The 19,549-nt window shown below is 27.3% G+C and overlaps 1 protein-coding gene across 1 annotated transcript in view; it reads left to right on the top strand.

Moving 5' to 3' along the window:
* The first annotated feature begins 10,325 nt into the window (after positions 1 to 10,325).
* LOC126896765 (uncharacterized) overlaps positions 10,326 to 19,549 on the top strand; it is a 27,812-nt gene continuing 18,588 nt past the window's right edge. The window contains exon 1 of the mRNA XM_050669830.1: positions 10,326 to 11,515. Within this exon, the coding sequence (XP_050525787.1) occupies positions 10,423 to 11,515 (1,093 nt within the window). The 5' untranslated portion in view covers positions 10,326 to 10,422. The remainder of the gene's footprint in view (positions 11,516 to 19,549) is intronic.

Here is a 19,549-nt window from a genome sequence, read left to right as displayed (position 1 = left end):
TCCATCATAACACACGGTTTTTTTTTAAGTATTTATGTAAGTTAAACGAGATATTACTAATTATTGTAGTTTTCAGTACAGTCACTAAAAATAAATCGATAATTATACACTACGTTGGATTTAATTTTAATGCAGATACCGAATATCCATCAGACTCATTTCATTATGATATACAAATGGTCATTAAAATTAAAAAACAACAAAAAAAGTTATCCATGTCATGACGTGTGTTACGCATAATTGAGTTTTATGGTAATTATATGGTCTATAAAATGCAATGTTTTCTAAAATAAAAAAGTAGATTGTGCATTACATAGTCTGATATAGCAACACGTTTGTGGTTGGGCTGTGTGTTTTCTGACTTTTCGGGAAATAGCTCAAAGCCATGTTGATCAAGTCGGTCACGACGTGTAAGGTTGTGTGTTTTCTTTATTCAAGCTTTCGTTTGTTTTCGATATAATTATTAAGTATAATATAATTCTACGCGTTCAATAAAAAAAAACACGATATCGCGCTAAAATAAGTTAATATTCAATAAATGTAATAATGTTATTTGTCAATATAATTGTAGCGTATTACTTTTAAAAAATACTTAGATAAATATATTTATATTTTAAGAGTTTTTATTCACTATAATTTTAATTAGTCTTATAAATTATGAGAAAAAAAAATGAATTTTAAACATTTTTGTATTGATTATTCAACAAAGATCAACTCCTTAGAAATCCGTCGATGTTTGTAGAAGCTCATCCAGATTGAGCTATTTATATTTTATTTGCATCACAAATGTTTTTATATAACAATAAACACATTTTTTTATTATTTGGGGGGTCTAATTCATTGACTAGCGGGTGGTCATTCATCCCTTTTAATGGCTCATGTGGATGTTTGTAAGAAAATACAACAACTCGACATCATTGAGGTGAAAAAATTCGTTATTGTAATATAAGTTCTTAAGTTGTCCGAAAATTAATAAAATAATCGTTTCAAAATCAAACATAATAATAATACTTTTTATTATTTAAAATTTCAAAATTATACAAAACAATAAAACATGAACTTGATAACTCATAATATAAATTATAGGTAATCATTGATCAAACAATTAATTATAAAAAAAATCAAAATGTTTTACATTAAAATATTACCTAGTGAGTTTAATTCATGTAGATTTTGTATATTATTTAAGTAGAATTGGGATTTACTTGTTGAGTTTATTTAGCTAATTTTAAAATCAAATCTCGACAATTAATAGTTTAAAATTATATTAAATAAATTAATTAAACACTTTAAAATATTATAAAAAAAGTAACTCAAAAAGCTACAAAAATTACTAAAAAATCGCGAATACGTGTTCGGAAACAACGTTACCATTTTCAACACTCTCTAATGCTAAAACACTATGTAATTAGGATATTCAGTAAGTAAGAAAAAGGGTATATATTGTTCTCATTGTTTGTAACAATTTACCTGTTTCCTTACTCACTGAACACTGAATATTATTATAGTGTTGATAATTATGATGTTATTTTGGTTTTTTGAGTTAAATATTTTTAATATGATTTTAACTTTAAATAATATTAGCCACANGGTTTTTTGAGTTAAATATTTTTAATATGATTTTAACTTTAAATAATATTAGCCACAAGTAATCAATTTTTATTATATGATCAATAGAGTTATTTAATAAATAGTATAACTATTGCATTTTGTGGAAATGCTTATTTTTCTGGGCTTGATTAATTAAAGTGATAAAAAAATTAGTATTTCACTTATAACAATATCAAAATAAATTAAATTATTTAGTAATTACAAAAGTAATACTAATTATAATAAATACTAGTAACACCATAGAATATATTCTCCACGATATTAATTTATACACTATCCTAAGAAACCTTAACCAGAGTCCTTACGTTTGAATTAAAATATTTTCGAAAAAATGTGATTTCATATAAAAAAAAAAAAAAAAATTCACCTAAAACTACAATCAACGAAAATAATAGTTGTACATGTTTTACATTTAACCTCATTTAAACTATTCTAAACATTTAACTGTTAATAGTTGTAAAAATTACAGCTAATGACCAAAACTGTTGTATCCTTTTTAAAATTTAAAAAAGAAATCTTCATTGATTTGACAATAAAATTTATCTGACATTTTTTAAAATACTGGAATTTTAGTATCATTGAATTCATATTTTCAAGAAGAATATAATTTTATATAGGTTATTTTTACGTATTTTGATTTATGTCACTTTAAAATACCAATTTTATACCAATATTCTTTACTAAAAATTTATCAAACGTCAGATACAAGTTATTGTCAAATCAGTAATATTACAAAAATGGCATGTAAATTAAATTATTTTTAATTAATTTTATAATTCTTAAATTTTTATCAGGCGAGAATTAAATCATAAAAATAAACGTAGAATTAATTTTCTAAAAAGTTAATCATTTTTAAATGTTAGGAATTATATAGGAGCAGTGGTCAGTAGATATTTGTCTTGGTGGCTGTCAAAGAAAAATCTTTGTCTGGTCTAAGAACTCGTAAATTATTTCATTTCCAGTAAGTCACTATAATATACAGCAAAGCTGTTAGTTCACGACTCTATGAAAGGTTGACTTCCGGTGGCTACAGCATTCGCTACCATAATATAAACCAAGTGGATGCGGGCGACAAGTATGTATAATACGTAGAAAAGCGATGTGACCGGGTGATAAACGCACGCAGGGTAAATGAATCATTCGATGGTTAGGTACATAATAATATAATATACACTATTGCGGAGTTGAGGTGCAAAATTATAGCGTCGCTGTCTTCAGCCTCTCCTTTTTACCTGAGTCTATCGATAGACTGATTTACGAGAGTTGTTGAAAAAAGTACAACCAGACGGACATGTGGGAGAGCATTACGGTGAACTACAGTAACGGCATTTCGCCATAGAAATCAATATAATGTCTGCACTCATGTGTTATGGGTACAATACATGCATACATCTGTACCGCATTCTTATTAAAAAAGTAAACGGGCCCAATCGTATACAATATTAACTTTGTAGGAATTAACATTATAAGTATAATGAAAATATTTCTTACTCAAATACCTATATCTAATATTTTGTTTGTCTTATTCGTTAAAATAAAATGTCTGCAGAAGACTTTCAAGAATAATTGTAATAATGAAAGTTGAACATTTTTAATATTGTTTTATCCTTGTTTATGAATTTATTTTATTTGTAACGTCTGTTTAAAAATTGCTAGCAAAGAAGAAGCGTTTTTATCTTATATACACAAACAGATGATTATCTACTTATTCGGATAGTGTTTCGTCTCTGAATAAAAATGTATTTCTATCATAAAATTCTGAAATGAATTTACGGTAAATTATGGTATTATTGGTAATTATTAAACAAAACTAATTAAAAACTTCCCGAGATTTTATTACACGTTTTCAATATTTTATTATTCAATAAAATATATACATGAAATTTTAAACTTATATTCATAAATATGAAATGCGTTACAATTTATTTTCCTGTGCTACCTGACTATCAATAAACAAAGGCTTTTAAATTGCTAATATATTATTAAAATAGACTTATAGTTATTAATAAAAATGTATGAATGTACATTGTTTTGATGATTGCGATTTCAAATATAAACTACTTCTAATTTATTAGAGTAACAACAAAATGGTCAAGTAACCAGTGAACACGCAACAAACGTAGATCATTCAGAATCAGCATCGGTACCGTTGACCGTTGAAAAAATAGAGCCGAGTACTAAATAGATATACATGTATATATATAACTTGGAAGGGCGAGGCAGAAATAAATGACGGGCACGGCTGTTATAGTTGGGCATGTATGTATGACGTGCGGCAATAAATTGGCAGATGACATTAGACCACCCTGTAGCGCTGATCGACCAGGTCCTATATTATATCGGTGGGCAATATATACTTTCATTGCTTTGCCGGCAGTACATCTCTGGGATAACATAATCATCAGACATGCAACGATATGATGACGACCGGTAAGACACACACAGTCAAGGCAACAAATTTTCCATTCATAAATAAGATAAAAAACAGAGACGCGTTATTTCTATTTATTTCATTTCACTTGATAAGACCTCTTGTACCATAAATAATGCATCAACTAGTCTTTTCTATTGTACCGTTGCACGCGGGAGAGGAGTTTATCAAGCCATCAATTTTTTTTTTTCATATTACTACTGTGGTTTCTGTCTACAGTATTTGTTGTTTACATAGATGATATATTATTGATAACATTATGATATTATTAATTCGAGAATTTATTAAACTTAACGTTGAGATGTTTATGTAGTGGTATTATTTGATCAGCACGTGATCTATTATGTCCAGCAAAATGCAGTATTGCTGACACCAGACACGCGATTACTAGAAGTCTTCAATTAAAGATAAAACTATTAATAATAAACCGCAATAGTTAACCATAAACGATCTGTTTTCTAGTATTCTTGCGTTTTATCTCAATAAATCCACCTGTTAACCATGGCGTATGTTTTAATCAGGGCTGTTAAAAAAACATGTTTCTTTGAAACCTATTTAAAACTCAAGTAAACCGTTTAAAGTTTTTCATTAGACCAACGTAAATGTTGATATTTTTGGTGTTTTGAACACGTTTAAAACATAATTACGCTGGTTTAAATTGGTTGTTTTAAGATATTATAGTACATAGGAATGTGTAGATATTTAGGTCGAAGTAGCAAAGACTTTTATACTAGTTCATAACATTTCTTACATGTCCTATTTAACAAAGAATATAACTTACCCTCTTAAATAAATTGTCCCCTAAAATATCACTGTGTAGAGTCATATAAAACCAATTAAACGTTGGGTTAATAATTGTTTTGTCTATCTAACATAAGTTTTCAACAGTCCAACAAACCTAAATCGGTTAGGATTTAACGTACAACACAAGTACCTTTTGTTAGTTTATTACAAAAACGTTTAAAACAAATTAATGACACCAAATTCTATGCGATAATTTTGTCAACAACAATACATCAATAATAAGATCATAGAAAAATTATCAAAACTACATAATAGCAAAATATCGTATTTCAATCAAACGTACATATTTTGTTATTTTAACAACCGGTTAACCATCTGAAATCACGAAGTTTGGTTACACTTTACTAACTAAAAAAGTAAAAAAATATTAATTATTTATAATATTTCTATAAACAATTAAAATTTTTCAATAATTTATTAAAACGCAGTCCAATCCACTAAAAGGTCTGCTCTAGATTTTTATAATGATACAATGTAAAAAAATGGTTTAGCACACGGTAATCGAACACAAATGACCTCATTCTATAAACGCGTTGGCTGGTAATAAATTTTCAACAGCCACACTGTGATGCTCACGATATTATTATCTACGCAAATTCACAATCAGTTCCTGTACACGTAATACAACGACCAACAGTTTATAGTGTTTTATATTTGGCCTCGAGCGATAGAATCTTCACTGGAGAATCTTCTCGCCGTCTTTGATTTTGTCTCTTTAATATTTACCCTATAAAATAAACGCCACAAGCTGTAAACATACACATATTATAGTTTACACAATTGATGTCGTTAGCCGTTAGTCGTTTCATGTCATCGTAGAAAAGAGATTAAGCCAAGAAGTTAGTCATATTAATCTTCAAAGAGATGTGGTTGCAAAGTGATATTATAACTATACAACTGTAAGTGTTGTCAATTACTTGTTAAAAATGATTATGTTGTCTTGTTTATCGGACACATGATAATTGCTCTGAAAATTACGTACGTGTTACATTGTTAACATGTTACTGAACATTCAAAGTTACGTTTTTTAACTAGCTAATGAATTCTAAAAATTCTGATACCATGTTTTTTTAATNTTGTTAACATGTTACTGAACATTCAAAGTTACGTTTTTTAACTAGCTAATGAATTCTAAAAATTCTGATACCATGTTTTTTTATGTTTTTCAATGTTTTTATAGCATTATTTTTTTTAATTTTAATGAATTTCATGTATAAATTTAAACTCTCCTTAATTATTCATAAACTTTAATTTAACTCGAATCATTCATATTGAAGGTACCTAAAAATAAGTCACACCATATGATTCAAATATTTATTGAGTCTTAAAAATAATATTTTTTACATTTTATCATAAAATTAGTAAAAAATAATTGGTTTTTAATAAAAAAAAAATAATAAGATAATTAATAATTCACAACATCCCATAATAATTTTATCACATTATATTTTTATCATAATCTTTAGCATGTTCACTATTCTTTATGTTTTACAATGTTTTAAGAACAATTTGTTACTTTCTTATTAAAATCTTAATTACTGTGATTTTTTATGAAGAAATAATATTCTATTAAGGATTGACAAATTTATTTTAAAATATTAAAAATACATATATCTAAATAAGGTTCCTGTTTAACATTACCACGATGAATTAAATTTTTGATTTCTATAAAACATATTCAAACGCCGCACACATTCAGAATTATCACATAGCAGTCACAAAGTAATAATAATCTATTTAGATTATGATCTAGACTATTTTACGGCCAAATGCTCAACCTGATTTTTATAAAGTTCTCTAGGCTTTCTCTTTTATCTTTTGCCGTTCGTCCATAGAAATGCCATCTACCGTTTTTTATGTTCAATGATACAGTTTAGCCGCCGTCATTGATCGCTTACGATCTATTGAAGAATTCATGTAATGTATTTAAATAGTACGGTAGCATAGTCACGTTTTACATTATTGTCTTTAACACGTGTCTATTTATTTAAATGCTAATACTCATTAATTTTTTTTCATTTATTTCAAAAGCTAATAAATTATTTTTATCTGAATATTATATCACTGATGTCACTTTTATCTTTAGTGCTTGTGTTATAAGATGTATTTTGGTCATTTTTTCATTTTTTTTGTATACACTAACTGACCTTTAAAAATAAATAGCTAAAAAATGCATTATTATAATTAATAAGAGTGAATAAAGTTTTACACTATTAGTTATTTCATGTGATACTATTGTTGATTATTAACATTAATTAAATCAAAATCTTTTCTACTATTTTTTAAAATATATAGTTAAACCTCTTCCTTAAAGTTTTACAGATTGTGTTAATATGATATTTTGGTAATTTATCGGCAAATTAACGCGATTTCAAAGGGAAAAATATATTCTAATTTATAACTGCATCCATTGAGTTGTGTTATATTTATAATTAACAATTCATTAAATACATGACTGATAATAAATAACTTTATTAATGTTTTATTATAACTTACAGAACTAGGATGCAATTTTTATCGGTTCATGATTTAATATCTAATTACACACTACTTACAAAAACGTATGAAAAAAATGTATAAATTTAAATCAGTTTACTCTACAATAAACTGTTTAAATTCATGTATTTATTTCTAAAAATAAATTTATTTTGCTAAAAATTAGTTTGTCTTCATAATCATTGATTTCTAAATTCTAAATATTGAACGAAATCTTTGATATATTTTTCAAACTGAATCGTTTTAGATTTTTATGTACAATTGATTATTACAACAATAGAATTCTTAGAGTTAGAAGTTATAGCTTCATTTAAAGTACTTCTAAAATTACATGGAATAAAAACGAAATTCAATAAAAATTATTAAATAAAATTCTTTTAAAATTAAATTTTTTATTTGGTTGATACGTTCCTCTAATACTATACCGACTTTAAGGGTGTCAACTTAATTTTATTAAACTAAGATAATTAACTAATCAAAAGTTCACAATTTTTCATATTAGTATAAGTAACTACGTCAGACAGTTTTTTTTTTTTTAATTATAAGTATCTGATATATTGATTCAGCTTTCATTTCATACAAAAAACGTTATTTTCATTTTAATAAATGATAATTCTACAATGAATTTAAACACATGTAAAAATATGTTAAAATTATAACCTGTACAAAATAAAAGCAATTATAAATAAAATTATGGACATTTTTTTTTTATAAATATAATTTTAAACTAAAACTTCTTATTAAGTATGATATAATATAATATAAATAATAATTTTAAGACAAACAAGTTCTTCGGAATATGGTCAAAGTAAAAAAAAACCCAGCACAGTGTGGTCGCGGCACATTAGGAACTTGGCATAGTTGGACCAGTATAGATTTAATCTGACAGTGATTAAAATCACTATCATTAGAAAGGCTTCGATGCATATATGTAGATACTATATAATTCTAAGAAATTGTTGGATAATTACAAAAGCAAAATATTTTTAATTATACATTATATAAATTTTATGATTAATTCTTTTCAAATTATTATTGATTTTTATTTTTAATATGTTAAAAGTAATAATTTCTAGCCTACTTTTTTCGTCCTTAAAATGAAAGTTTATAATAAAAAAAAAAATGAATTTATTACCATAACTTTTAGCTTAACTTACAAGTTTGAAATTGACATCATTAAGTAGAAAAAATAAAATTGTTAAGATTAATATGCAGTCAGCAAATTTTATAATTACTATTTACAGTAACTTTATCAGAAAAGTTCTATTTTTGTTTTAATTTTTATCGTAATAAATTACTTAAATATAAATCATAGTAATCATTTATAATAAACTTTTGGCGTTTAAAAAGATTCTACAATTAAAATATACAGATGTGAATTAATTTTAATGATTTAATTTAACTAAAATAACTAATCAACAAAAAGTTGTTAAAAAAATTTAAAAATCTATCGTTAATTCAGGAGAAACTAACAATCATTTTTTTTTAGAAATGATTTATATAGCAACTTGTTACCAAAAAATTTGGAATATTATGGTCTAGTAGTAGCACACACAAATAGAGTAAAAAAATTATTAAATTACAAAGTAAAATGATTTAATTTTGTATTTGAAACTTATCATATCAAACTTGATTCGTCAATGAATATTTTGAAAATATGAGAACTGAATGATTTTAATTGTCTGTATGGAGAACATGGAATAAGTAACTATTTAATTGATAAATTAAAATTTATCAATTGTAATCATTTGATATATCATTGAAAAAAGTAGGTCAAGTCAATAGAAAATAAATGATAGTCAAAAACAAATACCTTCTCAGCTTTGCATCGAAGCTAAAACCTAAAATATAGTAAAATAACTTTAATTTGAACAAGAAATTTCTTCTCACAAAGAGGCGACTACAGTAATGGGATCCTTGATCTTTATTGAAATTATTGAATCTAAATGAAATTGAAAATTTATTCTTACTAAAAAAGAATTAAGAAAATAATGCAAAAAATTCCTTGCTATACACGAGTAGTAACCCAAGCGCGTAAAACACAAGGTACCGACTCGGCAATTGTACGTCGCTTCTGCCGACTCAAAAAAATGGTGATTTAAACTAGTTCGATTTTTAATGTTATTTTTCTCTACTTTTCTACTACAAAAAATTTTTAATAAGTTTAGCTTTCTATGCTATATTAATTATTTATTTATATTTTAAATATATGTAAATTTATGAAAATCAGTGTACTCCCCTTGTCAAGATCAAATGTTTACAAAAATAAATCAAAAAAAGGTAAATACCTAGGGTATCTAAAAAAATAATAAATATGATGTAAAATTATAAATATAATAAAAAATATGAAAATTTTTTTCAATTGTTGAGGGTAATGTTTTTTACTAGATATGATTTGTGATCTTTTGAACGTATTGTTCATCAAAATCGGTCCAGCAAGAGCAGAGATTGAGCGTTAACAGACAAAAAAAAAAAAAATTAAAAAAAACACATCATTATAAAATTAATACCTACTCAGCTTCGCATTGACGCTAAAAGAAAAAGCACATGTTTTTTATAAAAATTCTTTTTTATATTTTTAATTTTATAATGCTATAATTTTTTTGAAAATATATGGATCAATACAATTTTTTCATGATAAATACTATTTATAAACCTTTTTCATTCGTCATACTATTTTTTAAATAATATCATTTCCGATTACACATTATATTTAATATATATAAATATATAATCCATCAATTTTTTAAAATTAAACACTATCTAAAGTATTTTTGTTATTTTTATCTTTTGAACTTAATAAATTAAATAATAAAAATAGAAAATTAAATTTTTATACTCAGTGTTAATATTGATTCAGTTTAGTATTGTTCACTTTTCAAAATTACGATCAATCTGTAAAAAATAGTTTCTAACAAATAATCGTCAAGCTAAATTTATAAAAAAATTATTTTTATGACCCTCTTTCATAGAAAATTAACTTATATATAGCTATACACAATACCGATCGCGTAATTAAATCAAGTTTTCATTTTTCATGAATTGTCATTTATTTAATATTTAAATTAAAGCAGTGAAAAATGATTTTTAATCTTTTTATCAGTATTGTATTTGTGGTGATCTGGGATACAATGCAAGTTAATACATGTTGTTCTAGAAAAGTTCCGTGTACAGATTCAGAACTTGAAAGAGCAGTCAATCTGATTACTGGATTTGAATATCCTCAGAAGAATGATTTCCCTAAATTAAAATTTAGTACTGTAAAGAAACTATTAAATATAGATTCATTACCAAAAGAAAGTAAAGTAAAGAATAACATTGATTTATTATACTGTGATTTGGCGTGTGGTAATATGCATTTACTTTCAAGTTATTTTAAAACGGTTGAAAATATAAATTCATGTCATTTAAGTGAAAAAGTTACCAAAAGCATGTTAGCTTCACTTTTAAAAATAAATAAAACGATATATATAAGGCCGTTTTGGCATGTGCATATGTTTTTGATGTATTGCTCGTTGTGCTATAGAAATTGGACTGATAGGAATTCTAAAACGATAACTTCGACCATAAATGTATTAAATAATTTTATTACTAAATGGTGTAGAGAAGGCAATAGGCATGGTATGATAGTGAATGGTAACAATAAACATGATTGGAAAATATCTTTAAAAAACATCGACAATATGATAATAGAAACACAAAATCATAATAATTTTCTATTGGAAAACGAAACAGAAAAAAATTGGGTCTCCTTAAAAAGTATTTACTTGTATAAAATAAAGGACGAAAATACTTTGAAATACATAATTATGAATTTTGGTGAACAAAGAGAAATAGTTTTTAAAGAAATATACAAAGAGCTCAACAAAAGTTATAATGAAGCTTTGAATTATTATTATCTAGAGCTTTGGACGGAAAATTTAGGAATTTATCAAATAAAAATGTTAAATGTTATAAGAACAGTAGCATTACATTTAATAAGAAAGCACATGGTTATTGCTAATAAATATTGGCAAATAAATCGTAAATTGTTTGCAAATATCAATGTAAGTAATACTGATGTGAAAAATTATCTTTTAGGTAATAAATTCTTTAAAGAACTATTTAGGTTTAATTACAATGAAATGATAGAAGTTTTAGAAGATTCCACTAAAAAACCACTGGTTGAAAAAGGTGTTAATTTAACACTTAATAAAGCAATTATATATATTGAACAAATTATGAAAACTCTGTTACCAATATTTGTTCCTATAAATTACAATGAAAAACTAATGGATGAAAATTTAGAACAACTAAGCTCTGAAAAGAAAAATTCTAGTAAGGATGACTTAGATCAAATTACAGATATAGCTTCGAAATCACTATGTCAAAATGTAGAGAATATCAAATCGTATATAAACTATTTAGACGAATTATTCTATGAATATAATATTGAGACTATTGTGTCTTTTATAGAACCGAGTTATGAGTATTTCGATCCAAATATTTATCATAAAAAAGCTCTTATAGATTTTGATGTATTAGAAAAATATAATTTTTATTAATTTATTATTTCAATACTTATTTGAACTTTTTTAAAAATACAAGGTTAAATATGTAATAAATGTTTCGAAAATAGCTGCGAAAATTCTTAAATTTTTATTATTATATTAATTTATTTATAAAAGAGGGGAATTATTTGAGTACCTATCATCCTTGTTTTCCTTAATATAAGTATAAATAATTGGCAAAAAAAAAATGATTGTAGAAAATTATAATAACACGAAAAACTGATATTTTTTACACAATTGCTATTTTGAAATTCCTGTGAGCCAGTAGGTAATAAAATTTAAAAAAATTTATACCTAATGAAATTTGTTTTGATTCTTTTTTTGATATTTTTTAAAAAGCTACGACAGATTAAAGAAAATAAGTTTTTCAACAAATTTGTAAAAAAAATTTTAGTTTGACTACCCCTTGATGGCAAGTAAAGGTCCATAAAAATGATATCAAACAATTGGGAAATAAATTTGTATAAAAAAAAATTGTTCATTTTTCATTTTATTTTTAAATTTGTATCACGTACATAATCTTTCATTTTATTGGAAAAGTTAACTTTTCGTGCCAAAGTTGCTATTTTTAATATTCACCTGTAGGCAGATAAAAGGTAAAATGAAAAAAAATACTTAAGGTATTTATATAAGGTAAAATTATCTAGAGTTATGACAGTTGTAAGAAAAATTTTAAATTTTTATGTAGAAATTTACCGATTTTAAAAATCGTAATTTTTTTTGGTGATTTACCGTGACAAGGTAAACATTACCAATTTTTGTGGGCAAGTTATCAACTAGATACAATTTATTATCATTTAATGAATTGTTGAGAAAAATCGGTCTAGTAAGTATATTACGAAAACATACAATGTCTTTGGTATAATCTCAAATTTGTTAAATCATTCAAAATTCAGATATTATAACTCATTACTGGTCTATTAATTTATAGTTCTATGTTTTACATAGCTTCTCAATTTTTATGCATTTAAATGGCTTCTTAATGGTAAATATTTTTTTAACTTCTTAAATTTTATGAATTTATAGGATTTCATAAATTGTAAACGTTCCTATGGCTTGTTAATGTTTATACTTTTTTATGTAATTTTGAAACTTCATATTTATCGTTGATGTTTTTTAAACATCAGCGTTTCTTAATTTTTTTTTTAAATCATTCAAATTTTAAAATGTATTCTATATCCCCAACTCATGTTTTCAAAAATTTCATTTACTTCTTTTTTGTGCTAAATCATCGAATTTAAAGTCGTTTTAAACGAATAATAAAACATTCTAACATGGTCCTGGGTTGCTTTGTGATACACGATACCCCGCGCCATCTTTACCAGGCCCAACTATGGGTATTTGGCCGTTTGACTGACCAACACCGCATGCCATACGCCACGGTGCAAAGTTCAGCAAGCACGGCCGACGACGTCCCGCTGCAAATGATGCGTTGAGTCTTGTTCCCAATGTCAAAGCAGCAACGTCCAGGATGTACGCCACCGACGTGTGTCGCACGACCGGACTTAGCGAACCGATCCGCACCGTCGCCATCAACGCTGCTAACTTTTTGACGGCCGAGGACCATACCGGACACTGCCGACGACAGTGTAAGTGCCGCGATATTACGCAAAGACTAATTAATAGTGTTTTTCATCATTAATAAACGGCCAACGGGTGTCTACCATCAAAATCAGTGTCGACTACATTATTGCGACGCGAGTCGTGTCAGTTCAATGAACCAATTTTTAATTTATAATTATTTTAAATTAATTTAACGCGACTTTCGATGTACATTTAGAGATTGTCGAAGATCGTTGATCAGCTGAATAACGGAAATGNTTTAGAGATTGTCGAAGATCGTTGATCAGCTAAATAACGGAAATGTGCGACTCTTGGAAAACAACGGGAAAACACTAATGAACATACAAGCGTAACACGGGGCGACGTGATCAAGGACAGATGAGTAGTTAGTGGATACTAGTTCAGAGCGGTAGTGCTCAAGGTTAATTTCCCTGACGCAGTGTCTATTTGGATGCCAAATGCTAATTAATTGCCGTTGTCATAGTTATGCGCTGAACAGCACCTCAGAATGAGAGGCGATTCGAATATAAATCAAATACGACGGGGCGCTGTTTGCTTTACAGCGAATTCCGTGTAAAAAATAAAAAGTTTGTACGCCCTCTCGTAAATAGATCAGTGTCACCTACGTCGCACTGTACATAGGAAGTGTAAACCGCCATACGTGCGTTTATAACACGCCTCCAAGGACATGACTTGTCCGTAAAAGGACACGGGGAAAGTTCTTCTTTAAAACATTAAAAAAGAAAAGAAGAGAAACCCTGGCTACGGGTTTGACATGTTATCGAGGTCGTCTCGAGTGCAATATAATATTCCAGTGTCGGTGTGACGGCGACCACAAAGTGCGCCGAAGAGCACTTCAAAGGCAACCGTCAATGATTGTCACGTATCATCACGTGTCACAATCTGCATTGCCGGCAAATAAACCGAAATATTAAAAGTAGAAAAAAAATTGTTTTGACTAAAAAAAGTTATCATAAATGGAAAGAAATTCGCACCGAAAGAGATGCCAATGTGTGATAGGCGACAGCAGCCGTAAGACGAATGATCATAGGAGCCGGTGACTTAATGTCGAAGAAAAAAACACCGACATAATAGTTTTTGTCACCTTCCGGTGGCTATTGACCGCGTGTGTCGCACAAATTAACCGAGTCGTGCGCACGTTCTTTAGTAGGGCACTTGTAAGACTGCATGTTTGTGCAGAAAAAAAAAAATGAAATAATAATAAATAACAAACAATATTACTGCCGGTTGTCTTTTAATCTCGTTGTTTTCACCGCTACCGCATATAGGGGGCCGTTATTTCAGATGATAATGTCGGTAATGTTTTATACATCTCATTTTGTGCACCACAGTTATAATAACAATTTCATAAACTATTTGAACGTACCACGAACTATTTTAGGAGTTAGTGCAATCGTAACAGTAACGGCCATAACGAATCGTTATTACCTGATGAGGAAACGGTGGTGGTTGCGTGATTCCAAAAAATAAGTTTAGATCATTATACGGCCTATTAAATAGATCACGACAAACAATGATTACCGCATCCGGACTGGGAGACGGAAAACCGCCAGAGGTGCAAACGATAACAACAGGTACGAGTGCGATCAGTTCCTGTTGTATAAGCGTAAAAAAGTACACCGAACTGTGTACCACGGCCATTATCATGTTAGCTGATTCGAGTTTTTGGATTTAACTTTTTTTTTCTGTGACAACTTCACTAAAACTACAGTCAAATATTATTTATGTGGGTATATCCACATAAGAAACAACGTGTAGCAACAGGATATACTTTATAACCAGTTTTATGTATTTACTTAGTACTTGCACTTATTCATACAATCTAATTTCGTACTGATATTATAATTGATATATTTTCTTTTTAAAGTAGCTATTACAGGAAAAATGACAATAATTTCATGAAATTCATATATTCAGAGCACATGCTATTTTTATCCAAATGTGTTTACATCTAGCTTTTCATCGGTTTTGAGTAAGAAATATCAAATGATATTAGGTACTCATAATAATATTTCTGTATTTAATACTTAATTTTAATACTCAGGTGTGGCACATAATATGGTAAGTTTTGAAAATTGTAATTATTCAGATGTGCAAAATATACAAGCCGTTTTTGGCAAATCGGTTGTTTTAAATTTGTTCAAACAACTCGTAAAATATAAAATTATGAACTCGGTATTTGTTTAAGTATTATCAGTAATTTTAAATCTCACAAGCAAAAGATTGTGTCGGGAACAGGTTTGAAAAATAGCAATTCACCGATCCATATACTTAGTGAATACATTAACTTACCAATCTCTAACAATACATCTCTGAAGAGAAAAAAAGATATTTATACGCGTTATATATTTTACGAGTGTAATTTTTTTAATGAACAGCATACAAAGTACAAAGATAACAGTAAACTTATATTTAATGAAAATAGTACATACGGATTGTTTTATTCGAATGTAAATTTCAAAAATCCTGCTATCGTTTTTATTATGATTGATTTTAGAAGAAAGGGGACAAATTTTAACATTTTTATTCGCATTATTTGAGCTAGTCGAACTTAACAACTTTTCTTATGAAAATGTATTTGAAGAATTCGTAATGTCGCGAAATCCCACGAAATTTAATACTGAGAAGAAATTTCTCAATAGTCAATCAATTATTGTTTGTTTAAAGTATATAAGAACATCGTGTAAATTTTATTGTAATATTAGCTTCCACAGAAACGTTACGTTTATAATATCAATGCGTGTTTCACCCACACTTACAGCATTTAAACATACTTATTATTATTCCACTGATAAATTAGAGTATATACATTTAAACGTGATCTAATGCACTATATATTACAATTAATTTAATATGTATGAGCTGTATTACAAATTACCATATGTATTAAAATTACACTGTTTATTTCAATACTCGAACAGTCGCATAATATATTTTTCTTTATTTATTTGTCACGATACACATATTTGCGTGGAAGATTATTCACACACCACACGATTCATACACCACTGGTAAATTGCGTGCAAATATTAACAGATTTTAATATTTTACACANTATTAACAGCTTTTAATATTTTACACAACCGTTGAACGTGATGTGATATTTTGTCAACTATGAAAAAATAGAAAATTCTTACAAAGAATAACTATTATTGAAAATTACACAAAAACTGAAATGGATAATTCTTGTTGTAATGGTTTTATTTTTTTTTGATATTGTTAACCAATTTAACAATTTATAATTTTGAAAATGTTTAAAGACATCTATGGTCTAATTTGAACAATTATAGTCATAATAAACTAAATGAAAGATGAAAATAAAATAAATATTGTAATCCGTTTTTTTTATTGGACTTTAAAAGTGGAAAACAGTTACTTCATTATAGTAAATTGAGGCAAACAAAACTAATCTGCTTATAATGTCAAATAAAATCATTTTGAGCTGTTTACGTACGACACTTCAACAGAAATCAGAATTATAAACAAGCAACTTAATTTTAAATTAGAGTTTTATCAAAATGTAAATGGACGATTTGTAAGAATTATTAAATAAAACAATCGTTTTAAAAATGCTAAAAGCTTTTCAAATAGTTTCTTTCAATAGTTACACATATTTAAAAAAATGTCTATATTTTCACACTCATGTACTGAAAGTACTTAATGCGTACATCGTAAGGTAAAATTAGATTAAATAGTCATAAAAATATTATATTTGTGTATGAATTTTCGATATCTTATGCCAAATTACACTATTTGTGTGTAAAATTACCGTATATATTATACTTATTTTCGGATTCATTCTAAAATTTAATGAAATTTCATTTAAAATATAAATTTAATTTAATTGCAATAAAAAATATTTAAACATTTTTTTAAATGTTCTTATTCGTATACATGAGAGATGTATTGTATAATTAATGTATAAAGAGATGTATAAATTTTAAAATCCGAATTTCTGCACAATTAAAATTTGTTCATATTAATAGCATAAAATTATGGTATAAATTTTCTTCAATAATATTAATAATAACACCATTTTAAACTTGAAATAATAAAAGCTTTGATAACCATTAATCAAAGTCTTGTTTTTATTTTCCATTATTATTGTTATATGCAATGAAAATATAAATACTTATTTCATTGCTACCTAATAAAAAACGTATGTCTAATGCAATAACGGGAAATTCTTGTTTAGAAATGTCTAATTTATAACGTGTACTACTAAAACTTTACGGTTTTTCGCGTTTCCAAAATAATTAAATAATACGTAGACAATAAGTAATTGCACCGGCTCCTTTAGTTTTGATTGATTAGCAAAAGATGTGTAATTAATACAATTTGTTTAAAACCAGCGCACAATGAAAACAATGCGGTAAATGAATTTAATGTTGTCACATGGGAGTTACACACTCAAGTTTTTCACAGACATTTCGGCACGTTGTCCTAATAGCGCGTTATATTTATGGCGTCATCGCTTAGCGTAATCCGAAAACACCCGTATCGGACACTGCAGAACGGGCAAACCTCGAATTACGTTGAGAAAAATTGAGAAAACTGATCCGACTGGCAGGTGTGTTTGCGAAACTCTATTGTCAGCCAAGTCCATAATGTCCAGCCGTAACCAGACGAACACGCAAGGTCGGATAGCCTAATGGCCAAATCGAATTTCCAGCGTCCACTCAACACCACATTCGAGTGCTTCCACGCGTAGCAGCGCATATTAGTTTATGCAATACTCAATGCCAATCTAAAATAGACAGTTTAGCGATACAACAAATTAGCTAATATGATAACACAGTAAAACAAACACAGTGTTTCCTAATGGTTTTTCAATATTCTTACTTTTATGTAGTTGAACGTGTGAAAAAACACAATTATTTAGGCACTAAAATAACTAAGTTGAGTAAATTATTGAGAACATTTCTTTAGTCAAAACCTTATAAATTTTAAAGCGATTTTCAGTAAAAAAAATTGCACGTGAAACTTTCTTAAAAGTGGTAATAATGAGGCGATTCCATTAGAATTGATGTAAGAAATTCAAACTTTGGGTTCTTCGTGTAAAGTGCAAAGTCCTAGTAAATCTTTTTATGTTAATTTTATACTATTGTTTAAATAAAAATAATCAATTACAACTGCCATCCAATTTTAATAGTGATATTACAATTAATTTGTCAATTTATATTGAGTTGTGTTTTTTTTTTGACGTATCGTTCAACAAAATCAGTCGTGCAGGACCAATTTGAAACTGAAAAAAAGTAGTGACAGACATAATAAGATAAAAATTATTACAATTTCAACTTCGTATGAAAAAACTCAAGACGATGCATTGTCTAAGGATAAAAATAAACTAACCAATACGTATATTTCGTTGCTTAAGAATGAAAAGGTCTTGACGTAAATTCGATAATTTATCACTAAACCGCAGTGTACTGAACGTTTTTAAAAACAAATTATCACACGTTTATATGAATATTTTGATTTTTAATTTGATTTATTTATCTGTGTAATGAATGCAACTACTTCAATAGTTGAAGTAGTTATACTTAATAATCGCGCATCTAAATATTAGACGCGTAATTATTATTTTTAAATATTTATGGAAAACAATTTTCTTTTTAATTGCGCTGTAACCTTTTCATTCTAATGTAACGATTTATTAATCTATTAGTCTATTGGTCTCACAAAAGATTTGATGAAGTTTTTTTTAACATCGCACGAGAATACCGTAAATCATACAACTAACTTAATACTGGTATAACTCTCGATACCCAACCTAACAGTGATGTTGAAAAAACTCTTTTTAATGTCAATACTGTACAATAACACCCCCGCATGTTACGGTGTTGCACTTTTAATACATGTAAAATAATTTCGATATTCACGATTCGACAAACAACATGTACTGCACCCGAAGCACACTCGCAATTAATCACCGGCTCCAGTCAACGTTCATGAATGTCGTCTTATGTGTCATGTCACGTTTTTCTCCGTAACATGGTTACTATGGAAATGTGTAAAAATTAAAATATAAACATGCAACACGCTAATAGAGAACAAAAAGACCGATGACATG

This window comes from Daktulosphaira vitifoliae, unplaced genomic scaffold, assembly GCF_025091365.1.
Source record: "Daktulosphaira vitifoliae isolate Bord-2020 unplaced genomic scaffold, ASM2509136v1 Scaffold_1, whole genome shotgun sequence".
NCBI classification, from domain to species: Eukaryota; Metazoa; Arthropoda; class Insecta; order Hemiptera; family Phylloxeridae; genus Daktulosphaira; species Daktulosphaira vitifoliae.
The sequence above is the reverse complement of the archived record's forward strand: the minus strand, read 5'-3'. Positions and strand labels throughout refer to the sequence as shown.